Here is a 24493-nt window from a genome sequence, read left to right on the forward strand (position 1 = left end):
GCTGGCAACCACGGCCTCCAATATGAACCTATGTATTGATACTCAGATTAACATGAAAGTTTTTGGTTTTTTTTCGTGGGGGGAGGTGGGGGGGTAAATCACATTGCGGTTGACTCTGGCAGGGGTTTCAAAGCACCACAGCCGTGGAAATGTATTCCCTTTGTTTCAACTCACATGAGCGCTTGGATCTTTTGTCTGCTACTCCCTTCCCACTCAGTGCTCTCGCACCACTTGATCCGACCCATTTTTATCTCAGATTACCTCTTGTGATTTAGCAAGCCAGCTACTTCCATCCACGTGCCTGTTGGAGCCTCCTAATGTGACTTACCTACAAAGTCAACTGAATTGTGACGTTTCCAAGTGCAGATCTTTCCAACAGCAAATAAGTACATTATTTTTAAAAAGAGTGACATATTTGCACCCACTTTACATTTACAGTGAATATGAAGTCTATACACCCTTTGTTACAATGCCAATTGATGGAAAATGTGGACGAATTGTATTAGAAACTTCACATAGGAACTGTAGGATGCTCAGGGCATTGTTAGTAGGCGCGTTGTCAAGATGAAGCAGCCACGAGTTGTCCTGTCACAATTCTCGCCTCTTCTCGTGCATGGATTAAAGCAAACACTCCAGGTGCACTGCATGTGGCCCACATTAACAGGGACAACTCGTAGTTTATAGTTTGGGTTTGAAATACATCTTTTGTTACACCAGTCCTTGAACCTTTCTGACACACCTCATATGAGAGTGGCAGCATCATGAGAAACTTTGCCCTTAGCCAATATTACGAATGGTTCTAAACACCAGTCAAAAACCACCCCAAAGCTACCTAAATCAGTACATCATCACAACCCTTTTTTATTTTGATTTCTGTAACCAAAAATATCAAATAATAGTTTATTTATTTTTTTACATCCTCAAAACATTATTATTGTTATTTTATTTATTTATTTATTTTTTTTAACCTCCAAGTTGGGCCTCTCTATCTGATGTGAATAGTCGGCATGTCCATTTGAAGTAACTCCCTGTGGACAATGCTGGCAGCCGGGCTTCACGTGCCAGCAGGGATGACCGGATATGTCGTGCCAGCCGCCTTCTAGTCAGTCCATCTCTGCCAAAAAACACAGTTCACTTAAAGCCCAATGAAGCCCAATCACAGGCTTTCAAAACAGATCAGTGTAAAAGTTGGAGAAAATCCTATTGGAGATCTCATCTCACTCACTAATGCCGCTTTTCCATTACAAGTTCCAGAATGGCCTGGCCCCGCTCTACCCCGGCCTCGGTTGGCCTGGCCTGTTCCTTTACAACAGACACCAATCAATAGTGGGAGGGAATGGGGATCAAGAAGAAGGTGATGCGCTCGTTTCTTTTATGTGCCTTCCATCTCGTGGTATTCAGTGATGCCAGTAACGCGTCATTACTCCAAAATGCTGCCATTTTGCGTAACGAACAAAGTAATGCGTTAACTTTCCCGGGAAAATAGTCAGACTACTGTTACTCCTTCATAACAACAATAGTTACTTTTGAGTCATCCATATTTCTCGCCAAGTTCAAATTTATGGTTGTTGACTTGTATAAAGAGCAGTCTAGTGGTTCAAAAATATTATACCGATCACGCAGACCGCTTGTTATTTAATAAACACAACAAAGGGATTGGGAGGTGATTTTTTTTATTATACAATGCACAGTGATGGTACAGTACCATAAAAGTGCAAAGAAATGCACAATTTCACTGTCGCCACACTATTTTAGTTGTTTTCCTTCGTAAAAAGTGTATTTGATTGTTGTTACTTTTTTATTTACACATTAAGAATACAGTTTTACTGGCATGTTAAGCGCGCAATGCATCGTGGGTTAATTATTCATACCGAAGTGCACGGTGATAAATCGTCATACAATAAGCCCTGACTCACTGAAGGACTTACAATACTTAGCTTAAATGATATTTACAGTAAAAAGTGAGAACTATCAACTTCATTGTAGACTGTGAGCTGGTTTAACGCGCTGCATCGCTGACGTCACGTTACTAAGTGGTTCTCCCCCCGTCAATCACCCACAGCTTGCTAGTTGCTTAATCTTGTCACCTTTTCTCGCTCTTTGCATCAAAATTACGATGGTGGGAGAAATTGTGTGTGTGTGTGTGTGCGTGCGCCCAATGTACACTCATGCACACACACGCACACACACACATAGTTGTTGCCTTCATTGACCACAATCGGCATCTATCTATCAGTTAAGAGTCTTTAGAGAAGTGTACTGAGAATGGCGTGCTTGTTTACGTTTAGGAAGTTACTGTATTGTGTTGGCATGTCAAGTCTATACTAAGTTGCTCATTTAATGTGGCTTCAACTATACTAATATTTAAGTTATTGGTTCATGTTGATGACATCATTCTGTAACTTGTGTGGCGTATATTACCAAGTCATGGGTACGTTTAAGTTTTTTGGTACTGTGGATAAATGATATTCCTGCCACTTGGCAGTTGCTGAAAGTAACTAAAAAGTTACTTTTTTCTAACTTAGTTACTTTTGAAATCAAGTAATCAGAAAAGTAAGTAAGTTACTTTTTCAAGGTAACTGTGTCAACACTGGTGGTATTTGACCTTCTGCATAGGTACATAGGCCTGGTCTGATCACTGCTTAATTCACTTAATACCGACATACAGGCAAGAAGTTAAATGCGCGAAGCCTACAGTGAAAACAGTGACAAAGTGGACCAATGAAGCAAAAATGGAACTTCATAGCTGTTTAGACTGCACAGACTGGTGTGTCTTTGAAAATTTAGCTGGCAGCCTGGATGAATATACGGACACTGTCACATCCTATATCAGTTTCTGTGAAGAGGTTTGTGTACCAACAAAGTCATTTCGCACTTTCCACAACAACAAGCCGTGGTTCACTGCCAAACTTAAGCAACTTCGCCAAGCTAAGGAGGACGCATATCAAAGCGGGGACAGGGCCCTGTATAATCGAGCTAGAAACCAGCTGACTAAAGAAATTAACATTGCAAAGAGGAACTATGCTGCAAAGTTGGAAAACAGTTAAGTGCTAACGACTCTAAATCAGTCTGACATGCATTCCAATCGCTGACAAATTACAAGCGACGATCCCCCCAAGCTGAGAACAATAGCACACTAGCCATCGACTTGAACACCTTCGACTGCAGATTTGAAAAGGACACTTTCACACCCCACACCCACCCGGCCGCACCACTGACCACCATCACACCTCTGACTTCTGCGTTAACCATCCACGAACAGGATGTGAGACGCATCTTCAAACAACAAAAGATTAACAAAGCGGCAGGCCCAGACCATGTGTGGACCAAAGTCTGTGTGGACCAGCTCGCTCCAGTCTTCACACAGATCTTCAATAGATCTCTGGAACTGTGCGAAGTACCACCCTGTTTCAAACGCTCCACCCTCATTCCAGTCCCCAAGAAACCTACAATCTCTGGTCTAAATGACTACAGGCCTGTTGCCTTGACATCTGTGGTCATGAAGTCCTTTGAATGTCTCGTGCTGGACCACCTCAAGAGCGTCACAGGTCCCCTGCTGGAGCCCTACAGTTTGCCTATACATGGGACTGCACTTCATCCAAGAACACCTCGACAGTGCAGGGACCTACGCGAGGATCCTGTTCGGGGACTTCAGCTCAGCGTTCAACAGCATCATCCCCGAACTCCTTTCCTCCAAGCTTCTCCAGCTCAGGGTCTCGCCTGCCATCTGCCAGTGGATTTACAGCTTCCTGACGGGCAGGACACAGCAGGTGAGGCTTGGGGAGGCCACCTCATCCACACGCAGAATCAGCACTGGGGCGCCCCAAGGTTGTGTCCTCTCTCCGCTGCTCTTCTTTCTCTACACGAATGACTGCACCTCAACGCACCCGGCTGTCAAACTCCTGAAGTTTGCAGATGACACCACTGTCATCGGCCTCATCAAGGATGGTGACGAGTCTGCATATCGACAGGCAGTGGTGCGGCCGACACAACCTGGAGCTGAACACGCTCAAGACTGTAGAGATGATCGTGGACTTCACGAGGCATCCTTCGCCACAGCTGCCCCTCACGCTGTCCAGGTGCCTTGTGTCAACCGTCGAGACCTTCAAGTTCCTGGGAATTACACTCTCAGGACCTGAAGTGGGCGATCAACATCAACTCTGTCCTTAAAAAGGCCCAGCAGAGGATGTACTTCCTGCGGCTTCTGAGAAAGCATGGCCTCCCACAGGAGCTGCTGAGGCAGTTCTACTGTCATCGAAACAGTCATGTGTTCTTCCATCACGGTCTGGTTTGGTGCTGCTACAAAAAAGGACAAACTCCAACTGCAACGGACAATCAAAACTGCTGAAAGGATTGTCGGTACCCCCTTACCCACCCTTGAGGACTTGCACGCTGCCATAACTAAGACAAGAGCGTGCAAAATCCTCTCGGACCCTCCACATCCCGGCTCTTCCGGCTCCTTCCCTCAGGTAGGCGCTACCAATCAATGAAAACTAGAACTAGTAGACATTCCAACAGCTTCTTCCCTCTTGCAATCAACTTCTTAAACAGCTAACCTACAATTCCATTGCAACATGCTGCCAATTTTTTTGTCTGAGTTTGCTGTCACATTTCTGTTGGGCCAATTATATATTACTCGTGCACTCACTGTAGTAGTCTCGCCACGCTGCACTATTTGCATATCTGTTGTTGACCAATACTGGCCACTCATGCCAGCATGAGCATCTGCTCCATTTGGACACTGATTGAGGAGTATCTGCAACATTTGCACAATCAACATTGTCCCAGATTATCACACTACTCGCTTAAAGTCTCGGTGCCCTTTGCACAATGGTCATTGCACCGGACTATTGCTATATTAGTCATTCGAACTGCTCTAAGTGCTTGAGGACTCTGCATCTTTTTGCACAATTGTCAAAAAATAAAAATAGAAATGACCAGATAACCAGCAACCCTTTATTGGTCAGTGACTGTTTTTATCAATGTCTTCATGTCTCAAAAGTGTTGTCTGTCAATTGACTGTCTGTTGTCGTACTAGAGCGACTCCAACTACCGGAGACAAATTCCTTGTGTGTTTTTTGGACATACTTGGTAAATAAAGATTAATCTGATTCTAATTATACATTATGAATTTAGTTAAGTATGGATGTAAAACAATATTTGATGCTTTATATACTATTTATATGGCTTTATGAGGCACAGCTCGCTAAACCGGAAAGGTGTTTTCCAGTGAGGGAAAGCTTACAGTATATGCGGCAACGTTAAGGCCAAAACCAGTGGCAGACTGATCAGCCACTCATGAAAACAGCACATTCACGCACACTACGCGACAGTTTAGTCGGGTTCGGTGGCTCGGTGTGCGGCAGCCTTTAGACGCCATGATTGTGAACGTGACAAGTCACCGCGTTTAAAGAAAAGTCTTCATCTATCGGCCAATCGGATAACAGTTACGTCATGTTTTAGAACTAGGTCGGAGGAGGTTCTGAAAAGCGGTGCCATTGTCACCCCTCGGCCTCGAAAAAGTGTAAAGGCGAAGCGACCACACGGGGCGGAGCGAGGCTGGTTGGGGTAGAACCGGTTCAATGGAAAAGGGCCATAAGTGCCACCCCTAAAATGAGTCATTCAGTGCGACTATCCATATCTGTGAGATGACTTGAGTCGAGGCTAATGGAGGTCAAATAGTTTAAACTCAGGCTTGTGCAGCCTGGAAAATGAGCTGTGTTCAAGGGTAGCTATTGTTTTTTTAAATTTGAAAAGCACCATTTGAGATGAAAAAAAAAACTGTTCTTGCAGCACTTTAAGCAGCTGAATATTCTGTTACATTTTCTGACCAGAGGGTTAGCAGTCTTCTGTGATGGCTGACGCAGGTCGTGGTGCTGAGGAAGTCTTTGTGTGAGCTGGTCATTAGAGCTGTGGTGAACACTGAGGCCCACAACTCGGACTGCATGACTGCTCCTGGACAGCCGCTAATGTGACTCCCACTCCGGATTGTTTTAGTCAAGCAAAACAAAAATGACAAGGCCCAACTCAGCAGAGGCCCCGACAGGGCATCATTGTCCTTTTTAGCGTTTTTGTTGTCAAGATTGACATTTTGGAATTTAAACTAATATATTGTGTTTTTCAGTTTTGTGCTACAAGACTCATTCATTCATTAAATGACTGTATTAATAAATAACAACTATTCCACCTGAAAAGCTTTCTGTCCAGCTCCTTTCTGACTTTTCTCTTTGTGGCAATACTGAAATGTTTGGAAGCCTTTCTTTTAAAATTCTCTGTGCTGCAAACAGTCTCACCACAAACTTCAGCTTTACAGATGCCACGTATGCTCTGCAGTCAGTGTGTGTTGTGGTAAAGGTGTTTACACATGGGGGTGCCAGATGTCATACCGACGGTAATTACACCCAATGCGTCTGTTTGAAGTGTGAGCCCATATTTGAGGAACTACTGTATGTCAGGATGTTTTGTCTCTCTGTCAACTGACTATTTTGAAGGGATTTGATTCTTTACTTTGCTGAATATGAGCTTTTGAACATGAAATAAGCATGCCCTAAGTTCCCTCCTGTCTTCTGTTTTCTCTGAGCTTCTAACTCTTCTTTAACTGACCTCGGTTTATCTTCTCTCCCCTCCCTGTAGAGAGTTTTGAGGTGACCCTCACTGAAGAAGGTGATCTTGGGCTTTCTTCTGCTTTGTGCTTATTGTTACTATTAACCCACTAACACAAAATGGCATCCGCACATTCACACAGAAACGCCCACCATGCTCCGTAATCTTCCCTTTTGGTTTTCTCGACTCCCCCCCACCCCCTTCACCCTAGAATAGTTTGGAGTTTTATAACTGGATGAACAGTTTGGATGTGGGGCATACAAAATTAGAAATATCTGTGCATGAGGCATCCATCGCAGTTTGCAGACCCTAACAGTTTTTCAGCTATCACCAGGAAACAGAAGGCTGCTTCAAAACAGCAGTTCTTGCTTTTTTTTTTTACCAAAAAGAGGAAACTAAATAATTGAATAATGAATATAATGTATTTTTCTAAGCCTATTCACCCAATTGGATGTTTTAAAAAACTAAAGTTAGAACATTATTTGAGGCAGAAAGTGTTTTTGTAGTGCCTCCATGTGAACTATCTTATGTTGATGTTTCTAATTGTGAACTCTTCAAATGAAAGCTGCTGAGATTGTTAACCAATGCAAACTCTTAGCTGTTGTTGCATCTTTGCCCCCTTTTTTTTGGGATCCTCTACTACTAATATATCCCATTAGCATGGCTGCAGTTGTCATTTGATATGGATGTCAAGCAAGTTGATATTTCTAACCCCGGTTCTCATCCAGTACTTTTTGTCTAAAAATCTTTCTCGCGTAGATGTCGTACCCTTAATTTTGAATGAATTATACAGTAGTTTTGCTGAGAAAACTGTGGATAAATGTATAAAAAGGCACCGAGCAGTGTGGTGACACTTATTCCTTCATGGAGTTATGACTGAATTTGTATTGGCATTGCAATACTGTTAAAACCCCCCTCACCACTTTCTTTTTCTTTGACTTTGTTTCTGCACATTTTCCACACAACTAGCTTGTAGCCTTTAGTCATTACATAGAGAAATGGTCACCACTGATACTGCTCGCTCATGTTCTTATTTCGGCTTTGGTTTCCTCTTATACGAGTCTACCCCGGTGAAATGCCTGTTCACATCTTTTTGGTTTCTGCCTGCATGACTGAATGCAAAGTTTTCAAATGGCTTGGAAAAAACATGCCTTCTTCTGTATATTATTGAATGTTCCACACCCCCACCCAACTCCCCCCAAAATGCTCACCCACCTATATAAGTGCTTTTGGGCTTCTTCCACAGACACAACCCACCCCAAACTTTAACTCCCTGGCTCCTAAAACCTGTGGCTGATCATTTTTTGCCTTAATTTATGAATTTTGCTGTGAATTAGTTTTGAATCCAAAGACATTTGACACTGTTTTAAAGCAATCTCTCTTTTTTTTTTTTTTTGTTCAGGCGAGATTTGCGGCTTCAGGATCCATGGACAGAATGTCCCCTTTGAAGCTGTGGTCCTGGACAAGTCCAGTGGTGAGGGAATCATCCGGGCCAAGGAAAAGTTAGACTGCGAGCTGCAGAAGGAACACACCTTCACCATCCAAGCATATGACTGTGGAGAGGGACCTGACGGTGCCAACATGAAGAAATCACACAAGTGAGTTAGAATCGTCTACATCTACTCTGAGTTGACCGACTAAAAGCCTATCAAGATCCCTGATCCCTTCCACCTTTCCTTCATTTGCCTCTTTGCTTTACCTCCCGTTGAGTCATCTGGATCTTGCAAACCCTCAGCAATGCAACACCTGTTTTGCTGCTAAAGCATATTAACTGGCTTTTGTCATTGTCAGGGCCACTGTCCACATACAGGTGAATGACCTTAACGAGTACTCGCCAGTATTCAAAGAGAAGTCCTACAAAGCCACCGTCATCGAGGGAAAGAAATATGATAGCATCTTGAAGGTGGAGGCAGTGGACGCAGACTGCTCTTTCCAGTTCAGTCAAATCTGCAACTATGAAATCGTCACCCCGGATGTGCCCTTCACCATTGACAAAGATGGTAAGGACTCCCGCCAGTGAACCTCACAGCACCTGCCGGGATAAGAGCCTCAATTTGCATCACACTGGACACATTGATTTGTGCAATCAATTGAGCCCGCTGGCCAGGTCATTCAGAATGCACCTCATCTTGTTTCTTTGTGAGACACAGGCAAGGAAATGTCACCTAAGATGGTATACTATTTAGGCTGCACCACAGTTTTGGCCAAGTCAATCAATGTTCTATTTTTTTAACAGATTTAAGTGTTGCAACTCACCAAAAAAGTTACATGTTGAAACATTATGCTTCCAATCTATTTATGATACTGTAACTACTGGTGAACAGCGAACAAGTTTCAGAAATGACTCAGTAGTTTGAGTCATTTTATCTCACAGCAGCTTTAATATAAAACAAAGAGTAACTCACACCCAAGCATTGTTTCTTGTTTCAATCAGGCTTCATCAAGAACACCGAGAAACTAAACCACGGCAGAGAGAACATGTATAAGCTGACTGTGACCGCTTATGACTGTGGGAAGAACCGTGCCTCTGAGGATGTTCTGGTCAAGATCAGCATTAAGCCAACTTGCAAACCCAGCTGGCAAGGTATCAATCTAATTGCTAACCATCACCGTTTATGCGTGTAACAAAATATTTTGTATTTTATTTCAATTTAATCTTTATTTAACCCGGAATAGTCCCATTGAGAATCAGAATGTCTTTTGCCAGGGAGTCCTGGCCAAGAGAGGAGCACAATAGTTCCAAATAAAATACACATTAAATACACAATTAAGAACAATGAGCAGGAGTTACAGTGTGCAAATCACATCATTGTAGTCACTTGTGTTCAGTGCGAAAACAAGAGCATTCAGTACTCAGATGTTCCATCCATCCATCCATTATCTGAGTCGCTTATCCCCACAAGGGTCGCGGGAGCGCCGGAGCCTATCCAAGATATCATCGGGCAGGAGGCGGGGTACACCCTGAACTTGTCGCAGCCAATCGCAGGGCACAGGAAACAAACAACCATTCGCACTCACATTCACACCTACGGGCAATTTAGAGTCTTCAGTCAACCTACCATGCATGTTTTTGGGATGTGGGAGGAAACCGGAGTGCCCGGAGAAAACCCACGCAGGCACAGGGAGAACATGCAAACTCCACACAGGCGGGGCAAGGGATTGAACCCCGGTCCTCAGAACTGTGAGGCAGACACTCTAACCAGTCGTCCACTGTGCTACCCTCAAATGTTCCTGGAGTTTTATTTTAAATTGCTCCATACTTGGCAAATAATCCAATTTAAGATGCCATTGTCATTTTCACCACGACGACGGTGCAAATGCCTTGAATGCAATCTCACTAAAAACAGTCCTTGTCCGCGGAATAATAAACCTAATTTGTCCAACAGATCACAGACTGGTTCCAGTGGTTGCGTTTTAGATCAAGAGAGAACATCAATAAGGCGGCAGGCCATACAGAATAGCCTTATAAAGGAAGCTGTACCAGTGTCCTAATCTATGATTGTGCAGAGAAGACCAACCAACACTTTTGTATGAACTGCAGTGATGAGTGCGTAAACCTGAATCAGTTACAAATCTTAATGCTGCATGATACACTGAATCCATTATTCTGAGCAAAAAGAGATTTGCATCCATATATAAAATGGCACCGTCACCTATATATATATATATATATATATATATATATATATATAGGTGACGGTGTATATATATATAAAAGGCTTTTTTCTAGCACCAAAGAAAAAACATCCTTTGTTTCCATAAAAGAAACCTCGTTTCACAAGCAGTTTCTTTGTAAGACACTGAATATGCTGTTTAAATGACAGCTTTTCTTGCAGATGAAATCCAAGGGATTTAATTTAATGTAACAATCTGACAAACATCATCTGTAATCCTTGATTTTGGAAAATATCCTTGATTTTGGAAAACATCGTTGTCAGCATTGAGTACAAGGCGCAACTAATGATTATTCTGGATAACAATATTGGCATATTGCAGATTTTCTACGGCACTTGCTAATGATGATGCAAAACAATATAAAACTGTATCATCCCCATAGAAGTAAAATTTGGTGTCAGTTACATTATGACGCAAGACATTTATGTAAATAGTAAATACAATTCGACCCAGTAGGGACCCCTGGGGGAGACCATTTTGAATAAGGACTTTGAACAAAGACCGTCAAACTTAAACCCTGAACTCTGTTCTGCCACTCAAGTAGTTACCAAACCATTTGACCGCTTTTGAAGACATACAAATATGCTTCAATCTCTTAGACAAGACAGTGTAGTCAACGGTATCAAAAGCCTCTGATAGATCCAGAAATAACATGCCACAATCTTCTTTCAAATCATTAGCACTTATGACCGTGCTGTTTTTTTTTCTTCAGAAACCAGATTGTAATTCATTTAGACTGCTATTTGTCGTCAAAAACTCTTTCAACTGATCACCTATAAACCCTTCCAAGACATTGGCTGAAACAGGCAATTTGAATATCGGCCATAATTATTGGGGTTTGATTGGTCACCACCTTTTAGCAAAGGAGTGATACATGCTGACTAGGTATTATCCCAGTTTCTATTGATAGATTGATAATGTACTTTAAAGGTTCTGCGATATGATCAACAGCAATTTTTAAAAAGTAGGGATCCAATCCATCAGGACCAAATGATTTCTTGGCATCAACCTTCTTTCTAGTAATGAGTCCTAGTTCAAAACCCAAAGGTACATTTTCCCCAGGTAGATAGAAATCCTTTGAATAATCTCTTCTGGTGTTTTGTGCTCAAACAGCAACCCAGATTATGTGAAGTCCTGGTTAAAAGAGTCCAGCATACCTTTCTTACCTGTAATAATCTTATCATTTCACTTTATTGAATTCGGTAGCGCAATGTTCTTTGTGGCTGGAGACAATGACTCAATCATCTTCCAGCATTTAGAAGGGTTGCTTGTGCCATCACAAATTTCACTAAAATATAAATCTGCTTTGGTTCACGTATTTGAGAGACAAACTTGTTCCTTAGGTACCTAAAATGTTTCCAATCTGAGTTCAATTTGGATTTTCTTGCAGCTATCCAAACAAGAGTTTTTTCATGAATGATTTCAGACAATTGCTCTGAGAACCACGGATTATCACACCCTTTAACCTTGTATTTCATGAGAGGAGCATGTTTTTTATAATGCCCAAAAATAATGATTTAAAATATTTTTTTATCTTATTCAGTACCTGGGATCAGATGTTTCCTGGTCCAATCACATTGATAAAGATCATTTTAAAAAAAGCTTTTTCACAAAGTAACTTAGAATTTCTCTAAAGTATATAACATGGTTTAGGTTTCGTTAACGTTTTGTCTCTCTCACAAGCAAAAACGCAGCAATCGCTAAGATCATTTGAAAACACAGGAATATCTTTGCATTTCTGCAGAACATTTGTTACGATCAAATCAAGGAGCATTGCCTTCTCAGGATGTTTTAGGTTTAGTCCAGTTGGAGAATCTATAATCTGGGTCAAGAATGCTGAGTCACAGAAGCATTTAAAATAATCAGAAGCAGGAGTTAGCCAGTCTCGGTATAAGTCCCCCATTAGGACCAATTCACTGTAGCTAAGTGATGATAACCAGTCAGAAAATGGGGTTAATCTTTTGATGCAGAAGGAGGTCTGTAACATCCTGCAAATGCAATAACACAGCTCTTTGTAAATTCGACTTTCAAGACTAGCAATTCAGATTGTTTTGGCACAGTAGTGGACAATTGCACTGATACCTGAAACTTATTTTTCACAGATCACCACCCCTCCACCTTTAGCACGGGGATTGGGGTAAAAGATATTATACTCTATCCATCCATCCGTTTTTCATACCGCTTGTCCTCACTCTGGTCGCAGGCGCGCTAGATCCTATCCCAGTCGAGTCTGGGCAAGAGGCAGGGTACACCCTGAACTGGTTGGCATCCAATCGCAGGGCACATATAAACACACAACCATTCACACTCACATTCACACCTACAGGCAATTTAGAGTCCTCAATTAACCTACCATGCATGTTTTTGGGATGTGGGAGAAAAACCTCGCAGGCATGGGGAAAACATGCAAACTTCACTCAGGCGAGGCCGGATTTGAACCAGGAGTTGTCCACCGTGCCGCCCGATATTATACTCATCCACATAATTATACTGTAACTGTCAGATATGAATCTACCTAGCCATGTCTCAGTTCAAACAATAATGTCAGCATTTGTTGATTTGGTCCAAATTCTAACCATATCAATTTTGGCCAAGAGACTTCTCATATTCATATGCGCAAGGCCAATACCAGACCTATTTAAAAAATCAGCGGGAAGTTAGTATTGATATGATATCACACACAGCACTTGGGTTGGGCTGAACATTTCCTGACATCAACAAAATAAGCAGGATCATATTTTTTAACATGCGAGTAAAACGAAAATGCTTCTACATTTTCCTAGGGTTACCCCTCATAGGCCAAAAGACATTCAATGGGATAGCGCAATCAATTCGGAGAAGAAAGCTAAAATGATGTTTAAAGTTTACTGTTGGATTTATCTTACCCAACATTATAAAAAATAGACACAAAAGGAATGAAGACACTGGTTTCTTTTTCTCATGAGGAGGGCGTATGGGAGATTGTTCAGATCGCAGCCTCTCAACACGCTCTAAACGATCTCTCCCGTCGCTCCGGCATTTATTTGAAAATAGGGAGGTTTCTAAGTTTAAAAGACATAACGTACTAAGCTACAAGACACAACACACTAAGGGTAGGGTTTCAAGGTGAAAACATGGGACCAACACCTGCCACGTCCCGGCCACGTCCTTCTCTCTGATGATTCCTGCTGAGTCATCTTCTAGAAGGCGAGACATCTCCCTTTCTCAAAATGGTCCATAATACTAATGCAAGCTAAGCAAATAAATGATAACTTCTACAATATATTTAACATTTACACTTAGTAAGTCCAGGCTCATTCCAAGCATTCAACAGCACTGAATCTCACGTCGACAACTATTGTCAGAAAGCTTAATCTATGTTGGCCTTGAAAGGAAGTGCTTGTTTTAGCATAATTCGTATTGACAAGCCCAGTATAGATTGCCGTGCCTTATTGTCACTGTATTGAAGAACACCTTAGTCACACTCCCCGGATTTCTTGCCCTCAGGCTTCAATAAGAGGATTGAATATGAGCCAGGCACAGGAAGCTTGGCACTTTTTCCCAGTATGCACCTGGAGACCTGTGATGAGCCAATCACGTCCATCAGAGCCACAATTGAACTAGAAACCAACCATATTGGAAAGGGCTGTGACCGCGACACCTACTCTGAGAAGTCCCTGCACAAGCTGTGCGGTAAGGAGCTACTTTTAAGAGTAGTGGCAATTCACTGTAAGTGATTCTACTGATTAATTGAAAAATAATAATAATAATTTAGGAGCCAGCTCTGGTACGATGGAACTGCTGCCAGCACCCAGCAGCTCTGCCAACTGGACGGTAGGGCTACCGACTGATAACGGGCATGACAGCGACCAGGTGTTTGAGTTCAATGGCACCCAGGCTGTCAAGGTTCCTAATGGCTTGGTGAGCACCAGCCTGAAGGAGCTCTTCACCATCTCTGTGTGGATGAGACATGGCCCCGGGGCCCACGAGAAGGAGACCATCCTTTGCAACTCTGACAAGACAGGTAACAGCATATACAGGTTTGATCACTTGATTGTAGTTTGCAAACAGCTTCATATTACAGTATAACTTGAAATGGTTGCAGTGCCAGGTCCCCTTTGTAGGTGAGTAAAAAAACTAGCCTAGACACTATTTGAGGAGATGCATTATCTGTTTTCAGAAAACAGGTATCAGCAAATTGTAAAATTGTAGCCTCTCGCGCTCTCTAATCCATGTTTGTGCGCACAGCTGGCTGGCTTTCATCCTTTCTTTGTCACTGCGGCCAAGTTAGCATTCACCAATCCATTTTAGTCTGCAGTTGAAAATTTGAAGCTCACATTGGATCTTATTCACTGTCAAGTCTGAGAAATGTGAAGATGGTTCATCAACTTCTGTCCCCCATTTTATATGAGAAGGATTACATCAGCGCAGTAGTGCGCTGGACACTGCCTCTGATCATGCTACTGTTATGACCCCCTCTCTCCCCCACCACCATTCAGCACAGCATATGGAGTCATAAGTTGAATATGCTGTAGGTTATTTTTGGTAAACTGATTATGTGCAGATGCAAACATACAATTTATTAAAGATTGCTTTTGCCTTTATATTAATATAGCTTTGTTGTTTTGCGATAATGTATAGGTTTCTGTCACAGGTTGCATTGAGTTATAAATTAAGTGATAAGGGTTGAGGTTTCTCCAAATATTTTCCAAGTTCATATTGTGATGTCTGCTCACATTCCTCCCTGCAGACATGAACAGGCACCACTATTCACTCTACGTGCACAACTGCAGGCTGATCCTTCTCCTCCGTCAAGATCCATCGGAGGTGGAGAACTACAAACCAGCCGAGTTCCACTGGAAACTCGAGCAGGTGCGCTACTGCTGCCAGTTCAATTCAAGCTGCTTGTTTTTTTCCAAATGGTATCACCTGTTCCATGTGCTCCGTGTTCTCTGTAGGTGTGTGACAAAGAGTGGCATCACTATGTGCTGAATGTGGAGCTCCCCACGGTGACGCTGTTTGTGGATGGATCTACTTTTGAACCCTTCCTGGTCACAGAGGACTACCCACTGCATGCCTCCAGGATTGAGACTCAGCTCACCATTGGTGCTTGCTGGCAAGGTCGGAAATGTGAAATTTGTCACACAACAACATGACATGTCTGCAATGCAAATGTTGAGATTGCGCCATTGAATCGGTTTCATTCAAATTGATTTACCGATTCTCCACTGATGTAGCATAACCTGCAATGTAGACGGAATCCCTCTAGCAGATCCTCAACCTCCTTCCCTGTCTCTCCCGACTCTCTTGTTCCTGTCCTCTACAGAAAACTCGGGACATGACAATGACACTGAGACAGTCTCTGAGTCTTCCTCAGGTTGCCCAAAATCTCTCCCTTCTCAGATATTTCCATGTGTCCGCCATCTCCCACCACGCTAACTGCATCCTCGTGCCACATCCGCTAGAATGATTCGTATACGTTCTAGATACCGACACATTTATTTTCCCATTTTGTTTTCAAGCATGTTGCCATGTTGATAAGACTATGATTTATTGCTGTTTATGTATCATTTTTACATCATCCTCATCCACTGAACCTTATACACAAGATAAAGTGAAATAGACATGGGATACGCACAAAACACATTGCTCTGTGCAGCCTCCTCTTTCATAGCATGACCTTGACAGCAGAAATGGGAGTTCATGCAGGTCAGATAGGAGTGGAAAGTGCATACACAGAGACAGTAGATAGACGCACTGGACTACGTCATATCATCAGGAGGGATTCACCTGTCTGGCATATCCCTGTCCCTCCAGATGGCTATTACATTGTATTGTTTATGTTTTGATAAATTCATCTGTAAGTTTGTTTGCGCTGTTCTGCTGTAAACCAGTAGTAGTTAACTGTGGATTTTGCATGTGTATGTGTACAAGATCATCCATTACTTTGGTGTCTGAATGACCCTCAAACGGCTACACACACTCACTTGCATGAACTTCAGACTGCCTTTGTACCTCTAGCCTGCATGCACCAGTGTTTTGGCCAAAAAGGTGACAAATATGTGAAATTGACTCCTAACTTTTCACTGTCTCTTTGTGTTATCCTCCTCGTCTGTATCGTGACGTACACAGGCGGAAATGCACGCATGGCCCAGTTTTTCCGTGGAAACCTTGCAGGGCTGATGATTCGCTCAGGCAAACTGGAGAACAAGAAGGTTATTGACTGTTTGTACACTTGCAAGGAGGGCCTCGATGTGCAGCTGCCCGAGGAGGTAGCTTCCACGGTTAAGGTAAGGAGGGCAAAGCAAACGACACAATCCTAACTTGGCTAATCTTAACGATTTTTGTGCATGTCTTGTTATATTCGTATGTAGTCGCTCAAATTCCATCTTGTTGTCTTCTCTTCCAGGTGGAGTTTAACCCCAACCAGTCCTCCCTGACTGTCGAGGGGGACGACATTGATGCCTTTGACAAGGTCATGCAGCACATCTCCTACTTGAACTCCCGCCAGTTCCCCACACCCGGCATCAGACACCTTCGCATCTCCACCACTGTCAAGTAAGCACCAGCCACGAACACTCGAACCATTGTTAGATTCCTCTCTGTCATTGTTCAGGAAGAGATTTTCTGGTTTTAAATCAGAGGGAGAATCTTTGAGGTGAAACTGAGGACAAGTCTAACCACAACAAAGAGAATTGACAACTTGTTTTGCAGTTAGAGAACAACAGAGTCTGCACTGCTGATTTAGTCTGGGATTAAACAGTCTTTAACAGAGGGGGAATGCTGTTTGTCACGCTGTAAATATGTAGCAATCACACCAAATGACAAATACATATTTTTTGTATTTACTACCACTCTAAGGCCAGCCAGGTTTCTGTTATTGGTGTTTTTGTTTTTTTGTCATATTAAAAATAATTTGTAAATACCATAGACATATACAAAACTAAAATAAAGTATGTTCCTTTGTTGTTCTCACAGGATTCCAGGTATAAATGATTTTGTCTCGCCTCTTGGTAAAATTCAATCACAGGGATAATAAAATATAACTATCTATCTAGATGCTTCAACGAGGAGTCCTGCGTGACCATGCCGGATGTTGAAGGTTATGTGATGGTGCTGCAGCCTGAGGAGCCCAAGATCAGCCTGAGTGGCATTGACCACTTTGCCCGCAGCGCTGCCGAATTTGAGAGCCAAGAAGGCGTGACATTGTTCCCTGAGCTGCGCATCGTCAGCACCATCACCCGCGAGGTGGAGACCGACACGGAGTCTCTAGCCACAGAGGGAGCGGATGATGACCCCACAGGTGGGAGAAAAGGACACTGGAATTCAAGATTATCTTTTTATAGTCCCCCACTCCCTCTTTTGGACCAGGAATTTATTTCCCATCTAAATTGCATCATGCGCATTGAGCAACCCGAGTCGTGTGATACCTGAAGCGGCACAAAAACGTGATGGACAAATACATTGCAAATAGACAGGTACAATCACAGCGTGGCGGGAGGATTATGCCTTGTAGCCAGAGGGATTGTGCTGAGTGAGTGACAGATAAGTTGTTTACTCCTTTATGGGAGAGGCCATTGCACCCGTACCATATGTTAGTTTTGTACTGTACAGAAGCTGAGATCAGGAAACAAAAGATCTTCACGGTGGTTGAAACGGGAACTGGAAGATTTCATGTCCTGTAGCGAAGTGGACAGTTTATTAAACCTCACAGCACAAGCAACCAACAAGTATCCATGACTTTATTTCAAAATATGGGTACCGGTATATGCTGCAATAGTTGAGGTATTAAATTCTGAGGGGTTTTATGTACTTTAACACATCATTTTATATTTGAAAATGACATACTTCTCAGGTCACACCAAGCAACTTGTTGTTGGAATCAGAGTTCTGCAATTGCCAAAAATGAATGGCCTTTTCACACCACCTTTGCTCAGTGTGAAAGGTCCGCGCGGAAAGGACGATGGCACCCGGTACGACCAATGCCAAGCATGCCCATATTTGAAATTGCTGTCGTAGCAGTCTACAAAGAAGTCGGGAGGCTTTCCTCGCTGAGTAGATATGTATTTGTCTTTGTTGCAAAAGAAAGCCCAGGCTTTGCTTATTTTAAGAAGGAGGAGGTAACACAGCAGCTAAAAAAATGGGAACGAGTGCATCCCCTACCAATTTCACAGCAGGATCTCAGAGTTTAAGTTAGTCCGTGAGCTACAGTTCCATGAAGAACACTGAGGTACAGTATATTTCAGGCTGAGCTGGGATCAGTTTGAAATTTTCCTGCAGAGACGTCTTGGTGTATCGTTTTTCTATTGTCCCAAAGGTTCGGGATAGTGGGACACCACATTAATTATGACTTCCTCCATTTTTTCCCCTTGCCGTATGGAGTACAAGTCCGGCAAAATTGCACTCAGAAATCACTCTCTTCTCCTATTGCAGGCACTTTCTGATGTCATCGCAACCGTGCTCTCATATAGACATTTTTCTCTTTTGAGGACGTGTCGCTTGAGCTGCCCTGCAATTGCTGCGACACAGCATTTCTGTGGTCCCCCCTCCTCAGCAACATACACAATGAATGGAAAAGTGGACGGCGCGCTGCGCGTTGCCAAGTTCGGTGTGGAAAGGTCTAAATGCTGCATACTGGACAAATAATGAGCTACAACCGTTCTTTGTAAAACATGACTTGACTCACTTTATATATTTGAGTATAGTTTCTTATGTGCAAGAAGGTGTGTCTCAACTTTTGCCTGGTACTCGCAGAGATATCTCGCGAATTGGATTTATAATTGATTGTCTGCTGTGCTTGCCAGTGTTTTGTATTCAGAACATAGGTCAGTTTTGTTTGGAACAAGGCTACATTTTCTCAACATGGGCTAAAAATAGAAACAAATATAATATACCAACTCCTCCACAAGGTAGAGGAACTACTCCTAGGGCCTCTTCAGATTCTGGTTTATGTTTAGGAAGTTTTCTTACATAGTCACTCCCACCACACTTCAGTTGTACAGCCGGGTTCACGACCCTTGTCCGACATGCTTCTTCTCCTGTCCTTGTCCTGTCCTATCTTGTCCTTTTCGTTCCCTCACAGGTTGTAGCACTACTGCCCCATACAACACTCATATCTAATGTTTCATTGTTCTCAATATGTAATGATTTACTTTTCCCATCTTGTTTACAATTAGTGCTTTGCCTTTTGTCTTCGTCTCTCACTCCCCTCTAGAAACTTGTTCTGTTCGACTGATCGACTCTGATTCTCAATAAATATCAATTATAATACTAAGAAACCACAGTGGCATCTTAAAAACTCCACTTTGACACAGTAAAACTGTTCCGGCATAAAAGGGAAACAGATCCTCCATTCTGCTTGACCTAACAGCTGAACAGGACAAAAAAAAAGAGAGTTTTCTTTCCTTTCCTAACCGAGCGAGATGACTCAGAAGAACTTAGAGGAAAGGTGGTTTAAATTCTTAAAATGATTCAGAAAAGTGCCTCGTTGCAACCCTTAACCCAACCTTTACGAAAAGAAATGAAAAACGTTACCCAGAATCCTTTACGGCAGGCAATATTTAAAGCAACAGGCCACCGACGAAGTTTACTGACTCTACGTGAAGACGCATGAGGGTTTAAAGCAGGAGACTTTTGTCAGCAATACGTGATGACGTAGAAAAAGTGAAGTCGAAATCATTTTAAACCCTGCTGTCTTTTCCTATGATCATTTAGTGCAAGAGACAGTGGTGTCCGAGGAGATCATGCACAACCTGGACACATGCGAAGTGAACGTGGTGGGTGATGAACTGGATGCGGAGCACGAGGGCCTTGAGGTGGACATGGACCAGCTCCAGCAACGCAGCCTGGAGATGAGCTCTTCTCACCTCGGCCTCGTCATCACAGGTATGGACAGTAGCACTTTTATTCAGCCTTTGGCCTTCTTAATTCTCCTTGCATTTTTAAAACATACATGTCACTTTGATCTAGGCGTGAACACCATGGCCAACTACGAGCAGGTCCTGCATCTCATCCGTTACAAGAACTGGCACACCGAGGCGCTCTTCGACAGGAAATTCAAACTGGTGTGCTCTGAGCTCAACGGGCGCTACATAAGCAATGACTTCAAGGTCGAGGTGGGGCTGAATTTGTTAGCCTCGTCTCATAACTGTAACACCTTCAAGTCGAAAAGACCTTTCGTGTTGTTTGTGCGTATCCTCTCCAGGTGAATGTAATCCACACAGCCAGCACCATGGAGCAGCTCAGCAATGCCTTGCTGCAGCCCAACTTCATCAACCCTGTACATCAGGCCTCCGTGGACCTGTCTGGTCACAACCTGGTCAACGCTCACCAAGCGTCAGGTACTGCAACATGGCCAGCCTCACTCACCTAACCACCACTTTGCAATCCCCTCTTCTTACAATATGTTAGCAATGGTATTCACTGACGCGCTATTAGTAATCCCACTCGTGTTCTAGGCAGGACACACCCCGCTGCAACATGAGTGACTCGTGCATAGCGGGAAAAGGCGGGCTACGCAGATGTAATGAGATGACCATTCCAAATATTTGTACAAAATAAAAACGAAGTTTTTTTATGGTTAAAGGCTAGCCTTGAGGTTAAGGCAGTTTAGGATGGGTTTAGGGTTAGGGTTACGTGTTAATAGGAATCCCACCCAGTCATATTGGAGCAGGGTATGTCCTGCCTAGAACATGAGTGGGATTCCTAATAATGCTTCACTGACACATCGTGGCACTACTTTGTTTTTTCTGAGAGGAAAAGGGAAGCATCTGTATCATTCAAGTGGTGACCCATCTGGCAATGAAGTGGGTTAGAACACATGCCACTATGTGAGGAAATAGTATTTAAAAAAACTATTTCCAATATTTTACATTTGTACTCCTTTTATGTTGATTGAGAAGCACGTTGCTTCTAATCCTGCAATTTGGAGCTGAATTACAGTCTGTTAACCACAAGTAGGACATACAGTCCTACTTCCTTACATCCTTTGCCCATCCCCCTTTTTTACTTTTAATGGAATACGTTTAGGGATTACACTTGAGTGCAATGTTGACATCTGTGCACCGCCATTTATTTCCCGGTTCCAATAATCTTACAGGCTGTCAGGATTGCTAAACCTACCAATGCACGAGAGGCCCTCGATACCGCTAATATGGGGCTAAGTCATTGTCTGTGTGTGAATGTGTGTGCGTGCGTCTTTGTGTGTGTTTGTGAATGTGTGTTTTTGTGAATGTGTGCGTGTTTGTGTGTGTGTGTGTGCGTCTGCGTGCGTGCATGCGCGCAGTGGTTCCCAGCGCAGCCACCATCGTCATCGTCGTCTGCGTCAGTTTCCTGGTGTTCATGATCATTCTGGGCGTGTTCCGGATCCGGGCCGCACACCAGCGCACCATGAGGGACCAGGAGAACGGCAAGGAGAACGAGATGGACTGGGATGACTCTGCCCTCACTATCACCGTCAACCCTATGGAGGTAAGAAAAACCGTGGTGTAGTTGGTAGCAAGACAGCTGTCTACCAGCTAATGCTCTTTGGTTCATGCTGTTGTCAGCGCCCTACTTTTTCACTGAGCTGTCATGATTGACAGGCTGATGGGGAGGGAGGTTATTTATGGGATGATACCTTGCTAATTTGCATTAAAAAACACACACACACACATAGACACACACAACTAGTCAGAAAGGAGCTTGCATGCTTTTCTGACCTACATCTTTATAGAATTATCAGTCATGTGTCCTTATAGGTTTGTTCTGCTGAAATAGTGCTGATTTTACACTTTTACACTGCACGTATGCCTTGGTTTAGGGTGGTAGCCTTTTATTTGAAAGTAGTACAAATAGTAAAGGGAGACTTCACACGTTAGACTACTGCAGCAAAGTCGACACTACGGAGCAGGGTTAGCTAACTTTGGCATGTGATTAAGGATTGAGCGATTATCATACTGGACAATTACACTGATCAAGAACAAATTTCAAAGATATTTTAGCTGATTTAGGACTATTTTGATGTGTCTACTATTCAATTTACAGGAAGCAAAGGTTGTAACTATAGATTGATAAAATGTTAACAACTTAAGATAAAAACCCTGACCTGAACAAGAGAAACGTATGTTATTTTCTGAGTCAGTGATGCAAAATTATCTTAAATCAGTTGAAAAAACATAGACAACTTACTCCAAACAATTTTTTGCCAGTTTTGCCAAACCCAATGTTATCGGCCAGGATGATTATCAGCGCCGATATTTGGCATTTTGACGCACATGAGCAGGGCCGACCTGCCCATCGGGTGACGTTAGCAAATGCTAAGGGCGTCAGGAGCCTCAGAGAGGCGCCATAAATCGGGTGAAAATTGAAAACAAAAATTGGGGGGGTGGAATTCACCTTCAATCTACAGTGGAACGTCGATAGAACGGACTAATCAGGGCAGAGGTCGTCTGATTATAGCCAATTGTCGGTTACATTGAAGCACTTTTTGTTTAGGCCATATGCACCCATATTACTGTACAGTATAAAATTATTGTTTTGTAGGGTTTTTTTCATGGCCAAAAACACCCAGTACAGTGCAAAGTTATTGTCAATTTAAAAAAAAGCTTGAAAATGTTTAAAAGTGTAGCTTTTTATCCATACTTACCACGCCGATTTGCTTGGTCATGGTGACGTTGACATACAGTACTCAACAGAGGCGAGTAGCTTTCATGAGTCACGAGCAATTAAGTGTGCTTTCTAGCTCCAAATTTGTTGCCAAAAGAATGTTACTGCACCAAAAATAGCATCTTCCAGACTCCAGAGACTTCTGTTTTGTATTCCTCAGCGTTAACAATGCCACCATGCCACTCTCTCTCTCTCTCTCTGCGCTGCAAGTCTATGTACAATAGACAATAGATATATCCATCAAGACATGGCCGCCACGTCAATGCCCCACATTCAACATGGCTGTCATGTAGGGAGAGTTCTGGAATGAGAATGAATTAATATAAACAATTAAATAAAAGAAGAGGAGCAACTCACCTCAAGGCTCTCTCTCTCTCTCTCCCTCTCCCCCATTTCCCCACAATGTGCAGAGCGATACATTCAAAGCCCCTCGGAATTAACAGCGTTAAGGACAACAGAACACACAACAACCCCAATAGCAACAATAAACACACACAACAGTTTGTTACAATATTGAAGGGCAATAAGAAGATATAAATACATACATTATTTAATGTTAAACTAAAAAAGTGAAAACAACAGTGACAGCCTCATTTGTTGTAGAGAAATTTGAAAAAATTAATAAATCTAAGGCTGGAGCTTGATGTTATAGAAATTTGACATTTCTGTCTTATGTTTCTCTCTTACTACTTACACTTTCTCACTAACATATTTTCTCTTATTTGTGTCGATATTTCTAAATATAATAAAATGCCGATGCCACTGCACTTAAAGCACCTCATTGGTAGAGACAACTGTCAAATTACTGACTGCTAATATCAAATGAGACGAAAGGAAAATGTTGCTTGGTCATTGAGTAAAATCCAGATGAAATGTTTTGTCGCTGAATCAATCAACCTCATCAAAGTGGGAAAGCTGCACATATTTGCAACAATTTGACAACTAACTTTTAACATGGAAAACATAGACAACAAAGATTCAAATTTAAAGAAATACCCAATTAATAGTATTATAAAATCAAATACTCCCTCCTCTTGCTGATTGGTATACTGCTCGCTCTCTGTTGGGGTTGAGGCAATTTTATTGACGTGACACCAGAGAACTAAGGAAACGTCGAAACGACCAAAACTGTCCAGGACACAGGGAAGAAGAAAAAAAGGGGGAAAATGGGAGAAAGAGAGGTCAACTTGTTGCTACTTTTGGTTTGTCCCATTAGATGTCGCAACAGCATGTCACTCGCATGATTTGTTTGGCTGCAGCGATAGAATAATGAAATTAAGAAAATGTTCTATTTTGTATTTTGAGTTATGTGCCATGTCATCTTATAAATTAAAGGCAATGTTAAAAACTATTGGTGTTCGACTTTTTCGTAAGCTAATGTAGATTGTTGATGGAGTGGGACGCCATATAAAATCTCGCCTACGGCGCCACATTGGCCCTGCATATCAGCATCTGCCTGTTTTTAATCCGACAGTTGATCGGAGAACAATTTAAAACTGGGTAAACTTCAGTGAAGTATGTATTTATTCATTCATTCATTCATTCATCTACCGTTCCGCTTATCCTCACTAGCGTGCTGGAGCCTATTCCT

General features: G+C 42.6%; 1 protein-coding gene across 4 annotated transcripts in view; it reads left to right on the top strand.

The window, feature by feature from the left end:
• clstn1 (calsyntenin 1) overlaps window positions 1-24493 on the top strand; it is a 50449-nt gene that overhangs the window by 21221 nt on the left and 4735 nt on the right. Inside the window, exons 3-18 of one of the 4 annotated variants that reach the window (XM_061781587.1) lie at window positions 6634-6663; window positions 8006-8201; window positions 8395-8603; window positions 9038-9187; window positions 13765-13950; window positions 14033-14281; window positions 15008-15129; window positions 15216-15378; window positions 15584-15634; window positions 16390-16547; window positions 16667-16815; window positions 17316-17560; window positions 19972-20142; window positions 20227-20372; window positions 20462-20597; window positions 21542-21726. In XM_061781587.1, coding sequence (XP_061637571.1) covers window positions 6634-6663; window positions 8006-8201; window positions 8395-8603; window positions 9038-9187; window positions 13765-13950; window positions 14033-14281; window positions 15008-15129; window positions 15216-15378; window positions 15584-15634; window positions 16390-16547; window positions 16667-16815; window positions 17316-17560; window positions 19972-20142; window positions 20227-20372; window positions 20462-20597; window positions 21542-21726 — 2546 coding nt within the window. The remainder of the gene's footprint in view (window positions 1-6633; window positions 6664-8005; window positions 8202-8394; window positions 8604-9037; window positions 9188-13764; window positions 13951-14032; window positions 14282-15007; window positions 15130-15215; window positions 15379-15583; window positions 15635-16389; window positions 16548-16666; window positions 16816-17315; window positions 17561-19971; window positions 20143-20226; window positions 20373-20461; window positions 20598-21541; window positions 21727-24493) is intronic. The other 3 variants (XM_061781607.1, XM_061781598.1, XM_061781615.1) reach the window with 3 other exon arrangements.

The sequence above is a fragment of the Phyllopteryx taeniolatus genome, chromosome 1 (genome assembly GCF_024500385.1).
Source record: "Phyllopteryx taeniolatus isolate TA_2022b chromosome 1, UOR_Ptae_1.2, whole genome shotgun sequence".
Classification (NCBI taxonomy): Eukaryota; Metazoa; Chordata; class Actinopteri; order Syngnathiformes; family Syngnathidae; genus Phyllopteryx; species Phyllopteryx taeniolatus.